Here is a 22,485-nt window from a genome sequence, read left to right as displayed (position 1 = left end):
GCAAGTGTACGAATCCCCAATTTCGATTGGTCCAAAGGAAGGACAGGTCATCACGGCAACTAGGATTTGACTTTCTCAAGCCTACAATTTACATTTTTGGGACCTCCCATTGAATTTGGGGTTCCCATGACATGTGCTTTTCACCTAACAATGCTCAATACAATATTCATATACAATTGTTTCAAATGTAGTACAGTTCAGCTTCGTCTTGCTGGGTCACAGGTCGGTTCCCAGGAGCATCTTGGCTGTGGCTGCCAGCTGGCTGGGCTCCACTGGTACAAGGTTTTCTTCCCTCTGCCAGGGTGACATGCGCAGTAGGGACTTCTAAGATGGAGTAGTAAGCCCCTACCAGGCCCAAAAGATTTGATACATGAAAAGTAAAGGAAAACAATTTAGAACACAGAATTAAATGATTACACTGTATATCAGGAATCCCTATATAATTCCCATTACTTTATATTATCTATAGCATTTAGGATTAGTGCAGACAAACAGTATAGCAAAAGCTGCAGTGCAAGCTTCTGCATGTGAGAACATAAAGCAGCCATCTTATCGCTAATGCGCAAGCGCAAAGGGTTCCCACCAGAACTGCGAGTACGTCACATCACATGGGTATGACCGACGCATGCGCAGAAGAAATTCCCGCGTAGCAGCAGCCATTTTAGTGGCAAGCGTATTAAGATGAGTAAACACATAAGCAAGCGTCACTGGGACACCCCGTGTAATGTAAAATGTGCAGTATTAGTAACACGAACAGGTTGATTATATTTTATTAACATTATTTGAGGTTCTTGATACAAGCAAGTCGCTTTACGTGCGAATCCTTGCTCCATCATTGCAACATATAGGGCTTGTGTGTGGAGCCACCATTATAGTAAAGCGCTCCAGATGGCGGAAAATGGGTTCCTCAAACACCTACTCATTTCGCCTACCTTGGCCTCTTCCGAGATCATTCACAGAGAAATAGGGTATCTCACAGACATAGCTGCCTTTTGTTGCTTTGGCGTTCCATATGGCCCAAAGACGAAACCAGTTTTACCAAGTCAATTATTTTAGACTGTTTGTCCCTGTACAATATACTGGTGGTTAAGTTGTATTAATTCTTTGTACAGTAAAATATTTAAGATTCCTGTCCGGACTTACCCCTTATCGGTAACATCACTTACCAAGCTGTCTATCAAAGAAACTTTCATAACCCATAAAAGGAAAGTCCGATTGGATTGTGAGAGAAGGAAATCAACTGTAATTTTTTATCCAACACTTACTTTAACGGAGAGCTGTCAAGATTATTTAACCTACATTCCTAATCTCATGCACTGTTTTGTACTAGTTAGTTTTAGATTGGGAATTGCTCACCATTTAGTTGCCTTCCCTTATATGAAAACTTGTCCCTAAGATTCGAACCCTTGCCCAAGTGATGGTCAGAGCAAGCAAAGCACTGTGCACTTTATATTGTTTTGTGGTTTTTATTCTAGTTTCAGAAGTTACTATTTATTTAATTTTTTTATTTTACAGAGTTTTATATAGCGCGAACTTGACCCGAATCGGGTATCAGAGCCCTTTACATAGCACCAGTTGCATTACATGAGGGCACATTCATTTTTAGGTCTCGCGCCTAGTGATGCACTGCACGGTAAACAACCTTTGCAACAAAACTTTTACAACGCACTACCATTACAACGCGGTCATTACAACGCAAACCATTACAACGCATTGCGCTGGGGGCGCTCTAGGATAGGGAATAGGTTAATGTACTATCCAATAACCTTCCCTAGTGTCCACGGGGACTGGAGTTGGAATAGTAAATTAAACTATTCACTATCCAACACCCAAAAGCACTATGCGTTGTAATGGATTGCGATGTAAAAAACGCATTGTAAAGGCAGGCGTTGTAATAGCCTGCGTTGTAACGTCATTCTTCCGCACTGCGCGAGACATTTTGTAAGGGAAAAACGGGGTTTGGTAGGTGACCTAGGAATTGCACACGCTCGTGAATGTGCATTTCCATTTCTGCTACCTGATTGGCCTTTGCGTGCGCCTTTTTATTAAAGACTGCACGCAATTGGCCAAAGGCGGGCGCATTGCTCCGCCCATGGCCGATTGGTGTCTATTAGCTCGAGGGAGCACCCTCCTTCTCTCTCCCTCAACCTGACTATCCCCACTCTGTGTGTTGCCCCCTTTTCACCCTATCCTTCGTCTGCCTTTCTTCCCGCCCTACCTCCCTCCCTGTGCCCCTTTCTAGGCACCCTCCATTGTTTTTGTCTCTCCTGGGATCACTGTCCGTCCTCTTCACTCCCGTCTGGCACCTGTCTATCCTGACTCCTGCACCCATCAGTCCTTCCCCCTCCACCTCCAGACTGTCCTCGCAACTGTCCCTCTTCCCTTCCTCACTTCGTCTCCGCTGCCCTCTCTCGCTTCAGGACAACTGGTATACCGCCTATCTGCCCTGCCATCATTCCAACCGTCTCTACCTATCCCCACCCCGTGTGCTCCCTCCCTGCCGCTGGCCCTCATTCTCTTTCCATGTCTGTCCCGTGCCTGTTTCCCCATCAGTCTCCACACCGAGCCTTTTCTACTCTTGTGCAGGCGGTGCTCTCCCCCACCTCCGGTGCTGTCTATTCCCCTTCCGGGTACATCATAACTGTACCTGTCTGTCGCCCACCCCCTCGCTCTTTCCCCTGGCAGCTCCTTTCTATTTCTGCCTTGCCTGCTGCCTTTTCTGCTTAGGTCCCATCTATCGAGCCCTTGAGCACCCTGTACACATCAAGCTCCCTCTCCTCAATTTTGCCCATCGATCCACCATTTCTCACAGCTGTGCGCTGGCTGCCCCTCACACGACCCTGTGGCAGTGAGTTGTCATTGTGCATCGCGTGGGGCTCCGTATTTTGAAATAAACTTACCTTTTCTGGAAATACTTCTACTTTTGTGGAATCTCCTTCTTGCAACAGACCCCCACCCCTCTCTGCCTCCTTCCTTTCGTGGTCTCCCTGTCGCTGGTCTCTCTTTTTACCTGCCTCCCCTTCAGTCCTTACCGTGACCGATCTCTTCCCGCCCATCGCGTTCCCCGTCCCCGGTCTGTCCTTCCTCCCAAGGACAGGAGCTGAATGTTCTCCCAGGAAGCACGACCTTTCCTCGAGGGTAAGCACAGGGCACTCCGGGCTCTCAAGAAGGAAGTGGCACGTGACGAACATTCATGTGTAATGTAATCAACATGTTATTTAGGTATACTTTTATGGTTGTCTTACACACACCGAATAAAGTTTTTCTAACAAAGACTCCCACAAATAGCTTGAAAATTATAAAGGCTAGGTATTGGAAAGCCCTTTCTTGTATATATTTGATTAGTGAATGGTGGGAGCCTAACTAATAGTATTCTAGTATTTAAATGTGATCCTTAGTTCTAGGATTTTTTGGACTATATTAATTCATTTAGCACAAGAGCACTTTATTTTAAATTTAGATTGGGCATTCTTCCAATGATAGTGTCTACTAAAGAGTGGTCATACAGTATTCAGGGGTCTGTTAAATAGACCTTGCAGAATAAACAAGAAAACATGTTAAACAGATATTAGTTGCGGTGTGTTTTTTTACAGTTTTTAGCGTCCAAATGTACTAATACTTTTTTCAGTTGTCCGTTTGCAACCCAAAAAAGGACTGTTTGATGTACAGACCACAAAATGCAATTTGAATTTGCAACCAAAGTCCGAATCAGTATTTCGGAGGTGTGTGGGGTGTCATTCCACATCTCGAGTGGTATTTGGAGTGGTATATATTCATGTTTTGCGACCAAATTCTGGTCGCAAAACTTTAATATTTTACTGACTACAGAAATGTAGTGATGAGACATTCTTAAGCGAGAAGGGGTCCCCAAGGTACTCCTTCCCTTTTGTGAATGTTAAGAAAAACATTTATTAAAATAGGCGGTGGTAACCACTGCCTAGCGTTAAAAAATGTTAAACATTGCATGTTTTTTATGCATCTAATTTTTCTTTAAGGAAAAACACAAATGCTTGCTTTATTTAAAAGCAGTCAAAAACATGGTGGGCCTACCCAGCAGGCAGCGATTCATAGTGGGTAGCAATTTTCAACCTACGGCATTAACCCGTTTGTTGCTTCGAACGTTCTACGCCAGTGCTGAACGTTCGAAGAAACGGGTGCGGCCGCGTCGGCCAACGGACATGCGCAGCACTACCAAGGTAGTGCTTGCGACGACCGTTGGCCGACGGCAGCACTCAAGGGGTTAATATTCATGAGTACGGTCGATTTGGACCCACTATGAATCAGGTGTTTGTGAACAAACCTATTAGAACATAGGTTGGTTTGCAAAAACAGAGTAGATTCAGTAAAAGGCGGTTCACAATTTGTGACAACATTTACTGGCTCTGTTCTTTGTACATCTGGCCATATATTCCTAGCGTGGGCATGGCCTATTAGTGGCACATTTTCAATATAATTATTATATTGACATGATTTTATTATTTTCATTGTATGAATTGTAAATCAGTACCAGGCCGAGTATTGTACATATTTTATGACTGTTTTACTTGTTGACGGAGTATTTAAATGAAATTATTCATTGTGCTCAACTGAAACATATATTCACCTTTTGACTTCTGTGCTGATCAATATCTACTTTCAATGATGTACACAGTTAATTTAAGTGTTTCAACAAAAATGAATGTGTATTTGTTTCGCCTTTCAGGGAACACTGGAAATTTTTACTGGACTGGGACTTGTCTTGGGCCCTCCCATCGGCGGATTTTTGTACCAGACTTTTGGATATGAGGTTCCCTTCATTGCTGTAGGATCTGTTCTGCTTCTCATGTTGCCACTGAACATGTACATCTTACCCAGATATGGTAAGAAACCATATTTCGTTGTTTCTGTTTGAAAGTGGAAGGTGTTGGTGGACTCCACATGATTAACTCTTACCCAGCTATACTTTGACACTCAAAAATAAGTGAAAGAAACCCATGACAAAATGTTTGTGATTTCTATGCATTGATGTTTTTCTTTTTTTTCAGCTTAAGAAATTTTTATTTTTTGTTTAAATAAAGTTCAATACCAAGGTAATACAATAGTACAGTAGAACCAAGATACACATGTGAGGCAAAGAAAAAGCTATGGAATAACGGTTCATTAGTAAAAGAAGAAATGAAAAGATAGAGAGATAAAAGAGATAGAAGGAGAGTAAGAAAAGAGAGGAGAAAGAGAGAAAAGGAAAGAAGAAAGGAGAAGAAAGAAGAAGTGAGGAAGAAAAACAGTGGATATACAGGCTCAGCAATCAGAGAGAAGGGGGTGATGAAAGATAGTTGGAGGGGAGCCAAAGAAGATCAGATTTAACTTTAGAGGACGAAGCAATAGCAATGCTATGTTCATCACATACAAAGTTCCACCAAGTAAGAACAGATAATTTAGAATTATCCTTCCAACAAGATAAAATTACTTTAAACGCAATAGCAATAAAAAGATCTAGTAATCTAACACTAGAAGGAGCAATATCAATACCGACTGAAGCAGATCCTAAAAACACATTCATGAGTGATAAGGGAACAGAACAATGAAATATACGCATGCAAATATCCCAAACAGAGTTTCAAAAAACTAAAACAGAGGGACATTTATAAAGTTGAAGTTTGAGGGTACCAGTGAGTGAAGAACATGACCAACATAGAGTAGAAGAAGAAGGTGAGAACTTGGCAATACTAAGAGGGGTGAGAATGGATCTATGATAAATAAAATATAATGATTGAGTAATGCGGGCTGCAACAGAAGTCTTAAACAATGTGCTCCATATACAATTCCATTCATCAACAGATAGAGATACAGACAAATCAGATTCCCAAGCAAGCTCAGTAGCTGACTTAGACCGTTCCACAACATTTGAAGACAATATTTTATAGACAAGGGCAGCCTTGGGTTGTTGTAGGGAAAATAGAGGATAAAGGGGGGAGGAAGGAGAGAATGATGGTAGAGTATCAGAAGAAGGAAAGGTTGATAAGTATGAAGTTATAGCATTAGTAATAATCATATATTCCTTGAGAAAAGACATGGGTAGATTATACAAAACTTGCAGTTCAGAAAAAGAAATAATGACATTATTGGCAAAGAACTGATGTACAAAGACAATATCCTTTTCTTTCCAGTATTTGTAATAGAAAGATCTGCCCTTATATTTGAGGAATTTGTTGTACCAGACAGAAGAAGACAAAAAACATTGGAGTGGAGATAAATCTTTAGCAAATATATCATGCAATAGAGTTTGTGAGTATTTTAAAACTGTATGCTTAGATAAAAACGAGCAGTTAGACATAAAAACAGTATGTTGAAATGAAAAACCTTATAACAATGATCCTTCGAAGGTAATCCATTTAGGAATCGGGGAGTTATGAAAGTCAAAAGCTAAAGAAAAGGATTGCTTAATGAGGAAGGCCGAGTGATAGAGCTTGAAATGAGGGAAACGAACCCCGCCTTCCAATTTAGGACGTATGAGCTTATGTAAGGCAATGCGAGGATGCTTGTTGTTCCACAGGAATTTGGAACAAATGGAGTTTAAACAAGTAAAATAAATGTTTGGAATTTTCATGGGGAGCATTGATACAGTATATAATATATGAGGCTTAATCATCATTTTGATGGTATCAAGTCTACCCCACCAAGATAAAAATAAAGGGGACCAACTTTGAAGGAGGGATTGAACTTTCTGAGTGAGGGACGTGAATGTGGCTTTAAGAGTGTCAATAAGGGATGGTGAGAACCAAATGCCCAGATATTTTATTTTGGAGGGACACCATGCAAAGTCAGTGGAGGAAAACATGTATTGCTAACAAGTAGAGTTTAAAGGTAATACTTCAGTTTTAGATAAGTTGAGTTTATACCCAGAGACTGAGGAGTAAAGGAGGACTTCGTCTAGAAAAGGGGGAAGTGACGTAACAGGATTAGACATGTAGACTAAAATGTCATCAGCATAGGCAGACAATTTAGTTTCAACAGAGGAAAGTTTAAAGCCAGTTATTTGGGGATTAGAACGAATTTGTTCAAGAAAGGGTTCAAGGCAAAGTATGAACAGTAACGGGGATAAGGGACACCCTTGTCTCGTTCCTCTACATAAGGGAAAGAATCTAGAAAATTGGTTATTAACAAAAATACTGGCACGGGGAGCTGAGTATAGGAGTTTGACCAAGGAAATAAAAGAGGGACCAAAACCAAACCATTGCAAGGTGCGAAACATAAAATGCCAGTTAATGCGGTCAAAATCTTTTTCCGCATCTAGGGATAAGGCAGCTAGAGGGGCTTTGAAGTGTTTGCTATGGGAAATGACATTAGCGATCATACGAGCATTGTCAGCAGCAAGTCTGCCTTTAACAAAACCAACTTGGTCCGTTTTAATTAAAAGTGGGATGATGGAATCAAGACGGGATGCGAGGATTTTGGCAAAAACTTTACAGTCATAATTGATCAAGGAAATAGGGCGATAATTTTTACAGTGGGAGTGATCTTTGTCAGGTTTGGGAATTATGACAATGAGTGCATCCAAGAAAGATCCTGAGGCCGTAGCATCAGCAATGAAGGAATTAAACAATTGTAGTAATTTAGGCACAAAAATAGCATGGAGGGCAGAGTAAAACTCAATTGGCAATCCATCTGGGCCAGGGGCCTTTGATTTTTTGAGGGAGTTGATGGCCAGAAGAATCTCTTGAGAGGTAATATCCTTTTCTAATTGAACAAATTCATCAGGGAGTGTAGGAGGAGAGGGGAGACTCTCAAAAAAAGAATATAAATTTTGGTTTGTGGGGTGAGTATCATCAGTATAAAGATTGTGATAGTAGGTGTGAAAAACCTCTGCAATATCTTCATCGGAGGTATCTAGTGTATTTGTAGATTCATTTAGGATAGGACCCACAGTTTTACGCTCAGATTTGATTTTTAGGTAATTTGCCAACATTTTACCAGCCTTATTCTGACCTCCATGAAACTTAGATTTAATTTTCAATAAAGTGTTACATGCTTCAGCTGTAGCTATTTTATTCAGTTCAGATTTCGCTTTAACAAGATTATGGAGGGCATCAGAGTCTTTAGATGAGAAATACAAATGTTCCAGCTTCTTAATGGAAGAGAGTTGTTCCGAATATTTAGATACATTAAGTTTCTTCTTTTTAGAGACATACGAGATTGTAAAAGCTCTCAGGGCAGCCCTGAAGGCATCCCAATTATTAGGAACTGATGTGTCCGCAGGAACATTAAAAGTGAAAAATTCGGCTATAAAATTCTGGACCTCCTTCATATAGACAGCATCTGACAAAAGGAAGGTGTTGAATTTCCAGCGACTGAATTTGGAAGAGGTAAGGGTAAGGTCAAGAGTTGCAAAGACAGGGGCATGGTCCGAGATAAAAATAGAACCAATTTCAGATTTATGCAATGTGGGGAGGAGAGACTTACTAACTAAAATATAATCAATCCTAGATCTAGTATGATGTACAATTGAATAAAACGTGTATTCCAAAGTATCAGGATTACAAGTTTTCCATACATCATATAGGGGACGGGAAGAGATGGCAGATTGGAAACATTTATGAGTTTTGTCAGGACGAAATTTGGTGGAAGAAAGTCTATCAGAAAAAGGATCCAACCACTGGTTAAAATCACCAGAAATCACAATATTGGGACAGTCAATAGAGGAAATAAGAACTTTAACCTCATTCCAAAATTCAGGAGAAGGACGGGTAGGACCATAAATGTTAAAAAAAAACAGTGTTTTGTTTTGGATAACAACTTTAGCCATAACCCATCGACCTTCAGTATCAGCTTTGGAGGAGAGAATTTGGACACATAAACCTTTGTGAAATAAAATTGCAACACCTCCCTTGTTGTTGACAGCAGGAGAATATACAATTTGACCCACCCATTGTCTCTTGAGCTTAGAAGATTCCGAATCCGTACAGTGGGTCTCTTGAAGAAAGGCAACCTGTGAATTAAGCTTGGATAAATGTGACAATACCTTTTGACGCTTGACGGGGTGACCCAGACCACGAACGTTCCACGTGACAAGATTACACATGATGGGAGGTGAGGAAGGGGACGAACATCTGGGGCGCGAACACATTGCAGGAGAATGACTAAAATAAAAGGGATAAGCAACACAAGCATTAGAGATACAAATAATATCCTATAGAAGTACATTAATACGAAAAAATATGCCAAAAAGTACCAAAGACGAACTAACAAGGAACAGAAAACAAAAATCAAGGAATAGAACAGTCAAAAAAGAAAGAAAGGGGAAAGAGATGTTGAACAAAAATACATAGTGGTAGGAGATAAAGAGACTAGGAGGAGGAAAGAAAAGAGATAGAAGAAGGAAGAGGAAAAAGTAGACAGATCAAGGCAAGAATGCCAGATCTGAGAAGAAAGAAAACACCAAGACATCTGGAGCGAGGAGACGCCAAAGGAGAAGCAGACCCCCCCAGGACGTCAGGAGAGAAGTAGAGAAAAACCAAGAACAGCACGACATATAGAAGGAAAACATGTTGAGGCTAGAAACAGTACAACAACTCAGCAGAAGGCTGGCAGAAAAGGAGAAACAAAAGATGCCTAAAAAAGGCATTAGGTATTAACATCCATGTTAGGTGAAGAGGCAAATTGCAGGTATTCGTGCAGCTTCTGAGGATCATCAAATGTGCGAGTGCGACCATTATGGGTGATTTTGCAGAGGCAAGGGTGCAGAATTCCATATTGAATATTTAACTGTCTCATCTGAGGGCGTAGGTTCAGAAATTCTTTACGTCGGGCATTGGTGGCATTTGACAAGTCTTGAGAGATAAAGATGTTATGACCTGACCACACAAGGCGACGTTTGAGCCTGGCAGCTTTGAGAACAGTCATTAATTCAGTAAACTCGAGGAAAAGGAGGATGATACCCCGAGGTTTTGAGGAGTTAGAAGTAGGACGTCCAAGACGGTGAGCTCTCTGGATATTTAGGGGATAAGCATTTGGTTGAAGGTCTAACAGCTCATGCAGGAGTCCACGAATGAAAGACACCGTGTCAGACCCCTCAAGATTCTCTGGAACTCCGTAAATACGTAGGTTGTTCCTACGATTGCGATTTTCAAGGTCCTCTGTGTGTAGCTTGAGTTGGTGAATTTCCTTTACCAACAGGGGTATCTTAGTAGAGATATCTTGAATATCACTAACGCGCTGTTCCAGATTCAAGACCTTGCCTTCCATAACAACCCACCTCTCTTCAATCTGCTTGAGTTTCTCATTGGTGGCAGACATAAAGGGTTGGATACCCCTAACCTCCTCTAAGATGGAGTCCAAAATAGGATTCTGGGAGGTGCGAATCGGAGAAGGGGGGACCTTCTTAAGGCGTTTGGGCGTGGTTCCTGTGTTCGACGACTTTAAGCTGCCTGTGACATGCGTCATTATTCCAGTAAAGGGACACACCAGGAACACAGAAGAAAAATAAATAAAAAGAATGATGGTTGCGAAGAAGCAGCACAAAATAGTCACCAAGCGTGAAGAAAAATCCTCAAAAAGGATGAGTATAATGACTCAGACAACCTGCTCCAGAACCCCGAGGCACACCTCGTACAAATGTAGTGAGAGAGAGTAGGTCAGTCAGACTCCGCAAACTAGCAAGGTGAGGAAAGCCACAAGAGGTGATGAAAAGAGTATATCAGCAAAGTGTTAATGAAAAATATGAGGGGTAAGAGCTAGCATTAAAGCACCACATTACGGCAGTTGAGAGAAGTAGGTACCCAGCACACCTTTGCAGCAAAATTGGGAAAATGGCGGTCGTCACTTATTATGGCAAAAAAGTCATGATAAGAAAAAGTGAGTCACATAAGGAGGAGCCATTGATGCAAGGGCTGCAAGGTAGGTGAAGTATGGAGCAAGAATAGCTCAGAAGACAGCCTGAGGCGACGGTAAATTCTTGAGGAGAGACGTGGGCTCGGCAGCTCAAAATGGCGGCCGCCCGCGTCCCGATACCGTTGCAGGAGGAAAGGCTCGCAGGACTTCAAAAACGGCGTTAGGAGCTTCAGGACTGGATACCATCAGCGCCGCACATGTTCCACCGCACAAATATGCAAAATTCCGGCCTCAAACATGAAGAAACGAGGCTAGAAAATCATTGGGAGCCCGTATCTCTCCAGAGCTCACGGGAGAGCCGCCATCTCACGTCGGCGCGTAAGCCACGCCCCCCATTGATGTTTTTCTAACTTCTAATTTGTTTAGATACTAACGTGGTTCTGAATATTTAAGGTGTCTAAGAAAAGCTGGTTTTAGATGCAAAAGTTGTTCCTATACTATATGTGTGGGCTCTTTGACCTTGCAAAAGTCCTGACAGAACTAAAAGTATGTTATGGTTCACCTAGTTTCTTCCTTTTCTAACTACCAGTTACATAAGGGTTCTAGCGAGTTTCAATGTGTGCCTACATTAGTGACAATCCTCTTATTTATCATGTACCTAACATTTGTCTTGTGTTTAGTTTAGCTGAAAGTTGATCTGGTGGGAGAACTAAGAGGGAATTAGTGAATGAATGACACAGACTCTGACTCTACCCACTAAAAGGTTGTGTCTGTATCAAAAGGCTGGGCATCATTTTTTAGTAGCCTCGTTCACCCAGTCCCATGCCACGTGTGCAAGCATTTTGTGGGCAAATTCTCAAAGGGAGGAGTAGCAGCAGCAGAGCAGAAAGGAACAGTTGTGGTGCTGTGTGTGGCCATAATAGCCACACATAGACTGTATGGAGCAACCAAGACATGTAAAAAGGTGGGTACATAACAAAGCAATCACAAGAAAGGCAATAAGATTAAACGCAGGCATTGTTCCTACTGTGAAGATAGGAAGCAAAGTCAACTTTAGGTGCACAATTAAGCATGGAAAGGCACATATTATTAGAGAAAGGAAAAGCCAACAAGAGTAAAACGTCCCCAAGAGTTTTTTATGTTCAGACCACTACACAACCCATTTCTAATAGCGAGTGGAGGCATAGAGAACATAATGGCTGAACAGATCCAAACGTGGAAGCAGTAATGGGTTCTGATAAAGTACTTCATGAGAAGACGGACAAGATTGATGTTCAATGGTGGCATCCAAGGCTTCTTTGATAAGTTGGACAGCAGTGATATAAGTGTGAATCAGAGGGCAGTGAACCAAATATTTTATACGTTGAAAAGGGCAGAGTTGACAACAAGCAAACTGATATTGGGGATTTCAAATTGGGGCATCTCTTCCATTCTATAGTTATAGAGGAACATGGTGTGCCTTGACATTCTGAAGATGGCTGGAAATTTAAGGTCTTTTCGCATAGCAGAAAAATCAAAAGACCTAGAGCTTGGCAATCTCTTGAAAGATACAATATTGGCACTTCTTTCTGTATTCTGTGAATGCTTCTATCGCATTGTGCAATGCTTTGAGTCCTGACTGAGATCTCCGTTATGAGTTGTGCTGATATGGTATCATCTTATGTTATCTCTGTTAGTAAAGTATAAAGTGGCTGTACCATGGTCATCAGAAAAGCCTCCAAGAGTGAATCCGCAAGTGGTTCCGCTCTGGTTTCACAGTGATTTCACATTTGCTATAAAAGGTTCCTGTAAAAGAGATACATTTGACCAAAATCATGAGGGCTACTCTGGAGCCTAAAAAACATTTATTGCCTTTTTCAAGAGGCTAATGCTGATGTATATAGAGTATAGTGGAGTCAAATATCTGACAAAAGAAGGTATTAGAGTATTTGCGTCAGTGTTAGTGATCGGTTTCCTTCCAAAACTTAGTTCTCATATCCAGCAGAGTGTGATGTATTGGCAGACTAAGAGTGTAGATGAAATGCTTAAGTGCAAAGTACTGCAGTGATTGCTTTAATGCGAAGCACAGGATGTTGAAGGAGAAACTCACGATGGTATAGACTAAGGGGCTGATTACTACTTTGGCGGTGCGGGAGCGGATTCGCACTCCAGTGCCCCGCACCGCCAAAGTCGACCGCTGGCAGTCCACCAGATTAGAAAGGCACTGCAATGGGAGCATCGAAGCAAGTTTCTGAACGACATGGACTGTTAAGTCCATGCCGTGCAGAACTGAGTATCCATGCAGACGGGGCGGCCCTGCAGGCCCCCTTAGTTTCCTTACTGCTAGCAGTTTCATGAGGGGAACACCACTGTGAGACCACTGGCAGTGAGGAAACTCGTAATAAGCTTGCTGGGGCCGCAACGGCCCTGCCGAGCATATCAACGCCTCACACCACCACGCCGTGGATTCACCTGCCCAGAATTTTACAATACTCACCTGGGCCCATAAACACATACACACTTTGAACAGGTAATCCTACGCTATACTAGTGATTTAATTTAACCTTTTAGGACCTAAACCTTGACTTACTAATCCTAGTCACCGATACCTAGAGTCCTAAGGGAACAAGGGAGTTAGCAAGAAAATAGGTAGTAAATAAACATTTGCACTCATAAAATAACCACAGCCTTGGGAAAGATTTAAATGTTTTATCTAAATAATCTCTTTAAATGTCAGTGTCCATACTAAATTAATCAGAGCTTGATCAAATAAGAATAAAATCAAAGCAAGATATGTGAGAGTATCATGAAACGTTCTTTAAGCATTGAATTATAGGGAGGGTAAGAAAAGGGAAATAGCACAGTGACATACCCACGTAACTTTTATATTTACCTAGAATGGTGTGAAGACCATCCCTGGCCACGGGCTGGGATAAAGGACAGGACCCCCGATAGTGCAGGTGCCAACAGGGTAGAACAGGTGCAGAGCAGAATCAGGATAAGTACGGACCAATTTGGTTCAGGACAAGACCACCGCAGGTCAGGACCGGCACCCACAGCTAAAGTGCAACGCCAGCGTCACACCCCTCTCTGCAGCTAACAGTCGGACCTCGTTTGGGTTAGCGAATCTTCTCCCTCAGGAACCCACATTGGATCATCGATCTTCCCAGAACCCTGATTGGGTTATCGAATCTTCTGACAGAGTGCTACGCCAGCACCTCTGCTCCCGAATCTTCTGACAGAGTGCTCCGCCAGCACCTCTGCTCTCGATCACCTATTGAGTGCGTTGGGTCAGTGACAGGTCAGCTATTCGGACAGGTCGGACAATCTAACTAGCTAAGCCTACCTTAGTTATACCATTTTCCAGGGCAGTGTACCACCTCCCAATGTTGCAAATGTGTGTATTGCCTCAATTTGATTGGTCAAAAGACAAGGAGAGGTCATCACACCATACCAGTTATGAGGTCATGTTCTTCAATATTCAGATCAATGTTCCCGCCCAATAATTTATTTCCCATGTACTTTTATTCCACCCGGCAGTGAATGTATCAATAAGAATTACAATGTAATATAACCATTTTCAGCTTCCTTCCAAAGGGTCAGAAGGTAAGGTTCTCATGAGCATCTTATAGCAAGTCAACAGTTGGCAGGAATTCAATGCCATGACTTGTAGACTCGGGTGAATTCGGCGCATGCTCAGTTTCAGGACGCAAGATGGAGCAACATTGTTCTTGATTGGGCTGAACACGAGCTAATAGCAAAGTCAAAGAAAAACAGTTTTAGAGCAAAGAATGAATGAATGCACTGTATACCACTTATCTCTACTCTATTCCCATTACTTTATTTTAACTACAGCATTAGAGATTATGCAGAACAAACAACTTAGTAAAAGCAGCAATGCAAGCATTTAGCGCATGAGAACATAGAGCAGCCATCTTTAGTTCTAGTGCGCAGAAGCAAAGTTTTCCCACCAAAGCAGAAAGTACGTCATGTCACGATAGTGTGACAGACGCATGCGCAGAAACGCGGCGGCTATTTTGGGTTAATCAAGTTACGGTTAGTAAAAGCACATATGCAAGCTTCCCCAGCTTACTGGAAATGTCGTGTTTTGCATTATTAATAAGACGAAACATGTTGGTTAATACCTTAGTTATTATTTTGAGAGGGTTGAGTCCAAGCAAGTCGTTTTACATGCGAAACCTTGCTCCATCACCACCGCCAGGGAATGCGGTTCCTGTCGGTTGCAGTGGTGCCATGGAGGTCCGACTGCTGTAGCTGTAATACGGTGATCGGACCACTGGTGCAGTGGTTCCAGACTGTCACCACACCTCCACCATGAGTTTGGTGGTCCTCCTAATCAGGCCCTAAGCGTTTTCAGACAGGTGGAAGAGTCAGGTAACTGATGCAGGGAGTAATTTTGCAAGGATATGATAGGTCTAATGATAATCTACAAGGCAGAGGTAAGGGTTTTGTGAATAACTAGAATGGAACAAATGTGAAAATCAACATGTTGAAAAAGAGTACCCCTTGCTATTACTGCAGACTTCTTGGACACTGAAAGCGAGAAAATAGACAGAAGCCACTTTGAATGGAAAATAATGTATTCCCTCAAATGCAACAGAAGCCAAACCAGATGGAAATGCAACCAACTGAGGTAGTTGACCCATCCCAACTGGCTTCTAAGCCGAATTCGCTAAATAAAAGGCAATTCAATAAGAATATGCCAGTAGCTCCAGTAATGCAGCACAATATGCAAAATAGAATGGCAGTCTATCAACAGAGTCTATTAATGTCTAATAATAATTTGCTACAGTTTTCAGGATCTACAATTAATTCACAATTACGGTTACTAGGGTGAGAAGGATTGCATGCTTGTTGCAATCCTACCTGATGGTAGATCAGGGTGGATCATATACAGATGGTTCAGCTCATGGAGGCTCCAAACCTACCCCTCTCAAACGAACAAGTCCCAAGTTAGAATTAATAACAGTCAAATTACAAATCAGATCTCAGCAAATGTTCCCATAAACCTTGCCCACTGGAGAGTGTATAATTTGTGGTATGAGCCATGTAAACCTTTTACGTAGAAATCATTGTTGCTAAATGAATGGCAAGATTTATTTTCCAACGGATGGTCAGTGGCGGCTGGTAAGGTATTGGGATGGCGGGGCAGGGAGGGGGGTTTGAATAACAAAAAAGAAAATAACACCTATCTGATCTTACCGCGTCTCTTCATCTCCGCGTCTCTCCCATGTCTATTGAGTCTCTTCCAGGGTCCGGGAAGCACCCAGGACCCACACAGCCAATGAAAACGCTGTTATTACTCCAAGGAGGGAGGAAATAATCCCTTATCTCTTTGTCCTGAGGAATGTGGGATTCATTTATTCACATCCACCGAAACGCTTTGACGCTAAGTGTTTGTGAATCCGATCACCAGGAATCACTGGAATGAATAAAGTCTCGCATTCACCAGGATATGCCCTTGATGTAAACAGTTGGATCCGTTTATGCAACAGCACTTTTTGAACTGTGCAATAGGGTCTTCCCGTTAGAACTTGTGGTCCCCTTTTCTTATATTCTGGCGTGAGGTTATTTAACATTGTACACATTGATTTTTATATTGTATATTGAATATGAATTGTATATTATTGAATGTTTTTCAAGGATATAAACAATGGTGTTTTTATGATGTGATTTTTTAAATTAAAGCTTCTGATGTTATATTTTCAATTTGGTGGCACATTCAGTTGTGGTGGGGTGTCTCATTCCATATGTATACTCTATGTATGGTAGATTGCAATTCTGAGTGAGTTTGTGAACGTGTGCATTATAAATTGTGTTTCCAAGGGGAAACTTTCTACCTCTACTGTTTAGTAGTGCCCTGTTCCCTTTGGTTGTGGGGCCACCTCCTAGTGTAATCCCTACTTGTGATTGGTAAGCACCCAGGCTACCCTGAGCCAATCACAACTCTGCAATGCAGCGTTGTAATTGGTCTAAGCGGCGTGGTTCAGTTCTCAGCCAGGGAATGGGGGCCTGGGCATGTTCTCTATGCAGGCTGTAATGCAACCGGCATGCAGAACATGCGAAGCGTGCATGTATGTTTGGCTGGTCCATGAGGGCCGGTCAAACATTCATGCACACTTTACAGAGTGCACAACCACTCCTCCTCCCTGACATCAGGCAGGCCAATCCCCGCCTTGACCCTAGCCTGACTATACAAAAAGTAAAATGATAATAACTTCAGTTATTATGATTTTATTTTGTGTTTACACTGCTTTGTGATCAGTGGGGTGATGCTCCTCTGCCTTAGCGGAGGAACTGCCACTGCGGATGGTGCAGCAATTCAAACGTGGGTCAAAGGCTGAGTTTTAAAAATCACAATATTTGATTTCTTTCCAGTACACCCAAAAAGATGATTTGCCTCCTAATTTAGGCAACACAGTGAAGGAGGAGATATGAGATTTTACAAGTAAAGCAATAGGGTTGATTAAAAGCAAAGTGCAGAGCCAGTGAAAATTACAATAAAACTTAAAGTAGTTTGCACTCAAACACCTTAGTACAAGCTTGTATGGGAAGCAGAGTAGGGCATGAAACTTGTAATCGAGAAAATTACAGAACAGGATATATTAAAAGAGTCCAAGGCAGTCCCTGTAATTCCCCTGTGACTGAAATTAAACAAGCATTGCATTGGCATAGCCAATAGGTCTTGCCTTTGAGACCTTATAAGTGTTTAACCATGCAGCACAAATATCCTGGATGGTGTGCCTCCAGGGATTGCATAGCTTTACAATTACTACACATTGGGTCATGCTGTCTGATTCAGGAATATATGCTATCCTCTGGTGCATGCTCCTTCTTTCTGGGAAGCATTATGATAACCAACTCTGGGAAGGCTTGTGTGAAGTCAGATGCAATGGGCACCCGAAGGCAGTCTATACAACATGCATATTTCTTTTCCTGTGCGATCTTTGAATATCCAGTGGCTCATGCAACAGAGAGTTACTGGCGATGAGGGGTGGATCCATAACCATGAGGGAAAGGAGGGGTGGTACGCTGACTCAGGGCATGCCTAGAGGAAGGTGGTTCACTAGTCAATTGAGAGTCAATGCAAGGTGCGGATGGGTCTTTTGAGGGAGGCTAAAGCATCTGTTTTACAATACAAAGTAATAAAATGGAAGAATACCAAAATAATGTGACGTGCTGGCTGCCTTGTTCCCTGGGAAGAGATCTTATCTTAAAACAGTCCCCTGAAGCCTGGACAGTGCATGGGCCTTAATCTGTGTAAATTGCCCAAAATCACCATATGTTAGGGTTACGCTAGGACTGTAATGTGATTTTGTCCTTTGAAATATCCCAGCTGTAACCTTGTCAATTGTGAAAGTTGTCTTAAGTATGAGCTTTACAGTTAGCAGGAGATAATAGCTGATGCGAGCAAAGAATATCACTGTGTATTAAAGTAAGGACAAGGAGAGAAAATAAAATGTTAACTAGGTCAGCACCGTAGACCATATGCAGCACTTGGGTAAATGGTTCTTAACGAAACAGTATCTGTATCTGTTTATTGTGAGTTTGTTTTTAGGTCGAGCCTGGGAAGCGTATGCGCTGCTCCATGACGCATGCTGTATTCGATTATGGACTTAAAGCTCCGCCCATTCTCCACCCTTATTTGTCATAGGCTTGTGACATTGTCCTTCGTAAATGCTGACTTCTGATTTGTTAATAGGCTTGTTAGTCCCTCCTTAGTACCGCCTTGTCTTCATTTGTAACCTCCCATTAGGACTGGCTCTTTTACTTCTGTTGTTACATGGTATGATTTATTTCGTCTGTAAGCACTATTTTCTTCAATGAGTTTCTCCTACTGCAGGCACAACATGCTTTCCTGCAACATTCAGCACGCCATGCATGCTTTCACTTTCCAAGCAGCCAGGGACAATGGCGGCCGCTTCTTTGAAATAAAGTAGATCTTGCATTTACAAGAGTTTGAGCTATTGACATTGTAAATGACAATGCCTTTTATTTATGTGTCAATTATCTAAACTGATAAATAAAAAGCATTGTCTTTTACAATACCAATAGCCTAAACTCTCACAAATGCTAGACCTATTGCAATAGTTTCTGGTTGTGCTGTGAAAGCAGATGCATAGCTCTAGAGATTGCTATCGCTCTCCTGAGCTGCATATAAATTTAGTTGGGAATGTAAACCTTCCGTTAATTGTCCAAAATTACAAGATTGGTAAGCTTCCCACTATTGATATGGCTCTAGTTTATGAGCTGCAATTAAGTTTGATGTAGCTTCAAAACCACATCTGCTGTGTTTTATGTATATTTTAGTCTTTTTAGAGTAGGTAGTCAAGTGTTTTCGGGAGAAAATTCCGGTTTAGGGCATCTAAAAGGCAGCATATGTTTTCATCCTATCTCTATTTTTTTATTGCAAACATTGCATACATAGGCAAGCACATTATTTAAACAGTATACGTATATACGCTGCATTTTCAATTTCAAAATAATTGGAAAAGAGACAACCTTTCCTTTCAATATACATAAACGCACTGATAAATGTCAATGTTTGAATAATTAAGTGCATACTTTTTAATAAACCAGCAAATGAGCGAAAGACGCTGCCTTTATCGCACACGCTTTATGGCGAACTGAACGGTAGCATGTCTCTTGTTTGCTAAATTGTTTCAGTATTTAAAGCTACATCTCTTTTTTTTCTCTCCAATTTTCACATTTGTCTGTGCGTTTGTGCAAACTGAAATGAGACGGGAGGCACATGCATTGCAGGGCTGTATCAAAATATGATGGAATGTCTGAGAGAGAATGGTCTACCCAAAATTGGGCTACCGAGGGAAAAATACGAGCGACACGCACATAGATTTAAAAATTCTGAGCATAACTCTGAACGTAAGCAGAAAGAACGCGAGAAAATATGCTGGAAGCATGACAGAAGGCCTGAATGGAGGAAAGAGGCACACATAGCTAAGAAGGTACAGAAACAGGCACAACAACTGGTGAAAGCAGAGACGCAGAAGGGCGAAAAAGCAGACGAGTGGCAAGAGTGAAACAAGCATTTGAAATGCAATAGGTCTCGCAATTGCAAGATTTTGAGCTATTGGTATTGCAAATGACAATGCCTTTTATTTTGTGTTTAAAAAAACCTGCAATAATAAAAGGCATTGTCATTTACAATACCAATAGGTCAAAATAGGTCAAAATTTCTAAAATGCGAGACATTTTGTATTGCTAATGCTTGTTGTTTACAAGCGCCCCATGCTGGCTTTCACGTTAGTAGAGGCCACGCCACTTTCTTACGACGATCCATGCCTAAAGAAATGTCCACGGCCGCTATGAAAAGTGAATGTGCGGCATGGGGCACTTTTACCCAAAAAAGCATTTGTTTGTCAGGTTGACAAACAAATGTTTTTTTTTGTAAAGCTCCCTGTGAAACAATGCATGGCACGCTGAATGTTGTAGGAAAGCATGTAGTGCCTGCAGTAGGAGAAACCATTAAAGAAAATAGTGCTTACAGAGTAAATAAGACTTAATGTGCAACAATCGAAGTAAAAGGGCCAGTCCTCATGGGAGGTTAAAAATGAAGACAAGGCAGTACTAAGGAGGGACTATCAAGCCTATTAACGAATCAGAAGCCAGCATTTAGGAAGGACAATAGAACAAGCCAATGACAAATATGGGCGTAGAGTTGGCAGGGCTTTAAGTTAATAAAGCAAGGCTCGCAGAGCAGTTCATGCACTTCCCAGGCTCGACCTAAGATGTGAAAAGAGGCTCAAGGGGTTAGAGAAAATGTGGAAAAGGAGCAGATGAGAGGCAAAAGTAAAATAGAGACTCAAAGGGGTCAAAGCAATAGTGAAAGACAGAAAAGAGGTGTGAGATGGAGCAGTTAAATGCGCAAGAGAAGGAGCAGAAGGAAAAAGCTTGGCAGAAGCTGAAAGTTTGAGAGAGGCGAGTAAAGGAGCTGAAACAAAAAGCAAGGTGGGCTCCTCAAACAAAAGGAGCTGGCCTGAAAGTGCCTAGACTGATCGGAGATCAGTTAGACAAAAGGGGGTGGGGGTGCTGGTGATGGAGCGGTAATTTCTTCTGGTAGTTTCTCAATGTAAAACCCTCATGCTACCTCTAATTTACCGCTCAAAAGGTGTTGGGCCCTTCACACCATGTATTACCTTCAGGAGATTTTAAATAATCATGAACAGTAAAAACTGCAATTATTATACAAGCCAATAAAGAGAGTTGTTGAGTATTTTAAAGGGTTTTATTTTCTAGTCAAAAGTTAATTTTTCTCTGACCCTTTATTCATTAGTAAAATATCAATCAGGTTACAGAATTTGGAAAACATGGAAAAATATCAATAATACAGAACACATTACAGTCTGCATATAAGCATTACATGTAGTTATGAAAATGTAGCGCAAAATATCAGTCAAAATTCTTAAAGAGTCTCTAAGAAAAATAGTCTTGCAAAGCTAATCAATAATTAAATAGTTGGGAAAAATCTACCATTAAGAGAAATAAATGCATAAAACAAATACATCTTTTTAGACCTAATTAATTAGTCAAAACATAAACTTAAAGTTTAGCATCTAAATCTAAAGAGCCTTTCTATCTGTTGCTGCTCTGTGCATCTCTGTGTCTAAAGAGCAAAAAGGAGGGAGACAGCCCGCCCTTCACCAGACCTCAAAGGAATGTGGCCTGCAGTGCCAAAATATGACGTGGAAGCAAGAAACCTCCCCCTGAATCTCCTCGGACGCACCTCCCCTTCAGCAATCTCCCGGGACGTTTCGCGTACGTAACCCATAGAAGCCAGCTGAGCTGAGAAAGCCAGCCCCCATCCAGAGAGGACATTATTTTATACTCTAATTATTGGCAGACTACACAAAGATGTAGCATCTTTCAGGAAAACCTGTACGTGATTGGTCAGTCATGATGGCATGAGTTGTCATACCCTGACTCATTCTAAAATCCTGACTTTACCAGTTTTAACAAAAGAAGCATACATGAATAACTACATTTATAAACATTTGCAACATTTACTAGGAAAAATGTTTCATTCTAATTCTCTTCCTTCCCTTCTCAGCGCAATCAGATGGATACTTTTAACTAACTGGTACATTGGCACCGTCACAAGAATCTACAGTTCAAGATGTCCTTCACTTCTTGTCATGAGGAAAGCTGCCACAGTCTGCGCATGCTCCCTTCTCATTAAATTGCAAGCCGTAGCCTTGATGGATTCACAGGCAGCCATGTTTTGTGTAGGCCCCAAAAATAAAACAAACACAAAGATAATATTAATTTCATGTAAATCAGCCCATTATGATTCCCAACTCCATGCTAATACCCCTTATAAATGTTTACCTAGCCAAGTTATTAGTATAAAGCTGCTTTTTCTAATTTGTGTACAACATGCAAAAATGTGCAATGTGCAAAATAGCATCTTCATGCTTTAGTGTAAATTTTAAAAGCACACACAATTAATATAGTGCACACAGCAACATGCATTAGTGTTTTAGATAGCTTTCCATGCAAAAAGCATTTAGTCCCCTGTGTAGTGTTTGGTGCATTTGTTAATTCACACACATTATAAAAAGAGGTGTTATTTAACTGAAAATATTTATCAAAATATGCAACAAGTCAAAGTCCTTTAAGACAGAAATAATAAATTTAGATTACATGGATGAGCTGGGAAGA

At 41.4% G+C, this 22,485-nt stretch overlaps 1 protein-coding gene across 1 annotated transcript in view; it reads left to right on the top strand.

The window, feature by feature from the left end:
• LOC144761792 (MFS-type transporter SLC18B1-like) overlaps window positions 1-22,485 on the top strand; it is an 815,703-nt gene that overhangs the window by 270,533 nt on the left and 522,685 nt on the right. Inside the window, exon 6 of the mRNA XM_078647042.1 lies at window positions 4,703-4,859. Within this exon, the coding sequence (XP_078503168.1) occupies window positions 4,703-4,859 (157 nt within the window). The remainder of the gene's footprint in view (window positions 1-4,702; window positions 4,860-22,485) is intronic.

Source organism: Lissotriton helveticus, chromosome 6 (genome assembly GCF_964261635.1).
Source record: "Lissotriton helveticus chromosome 6, aLisHel1.1, whole genome shotgun sequence".
Classification (NCBI taxonomy): Eukaryota; Metazoa; Chordata; class Amphibia; order Caudata; family Salamandridae; genus Lissotriton; species Lissotriton helveticus.
Note: the sequence above shows the minus strand (reverse complement) of the source record. Positions and strands in the feature narration are given on the sequence as shown.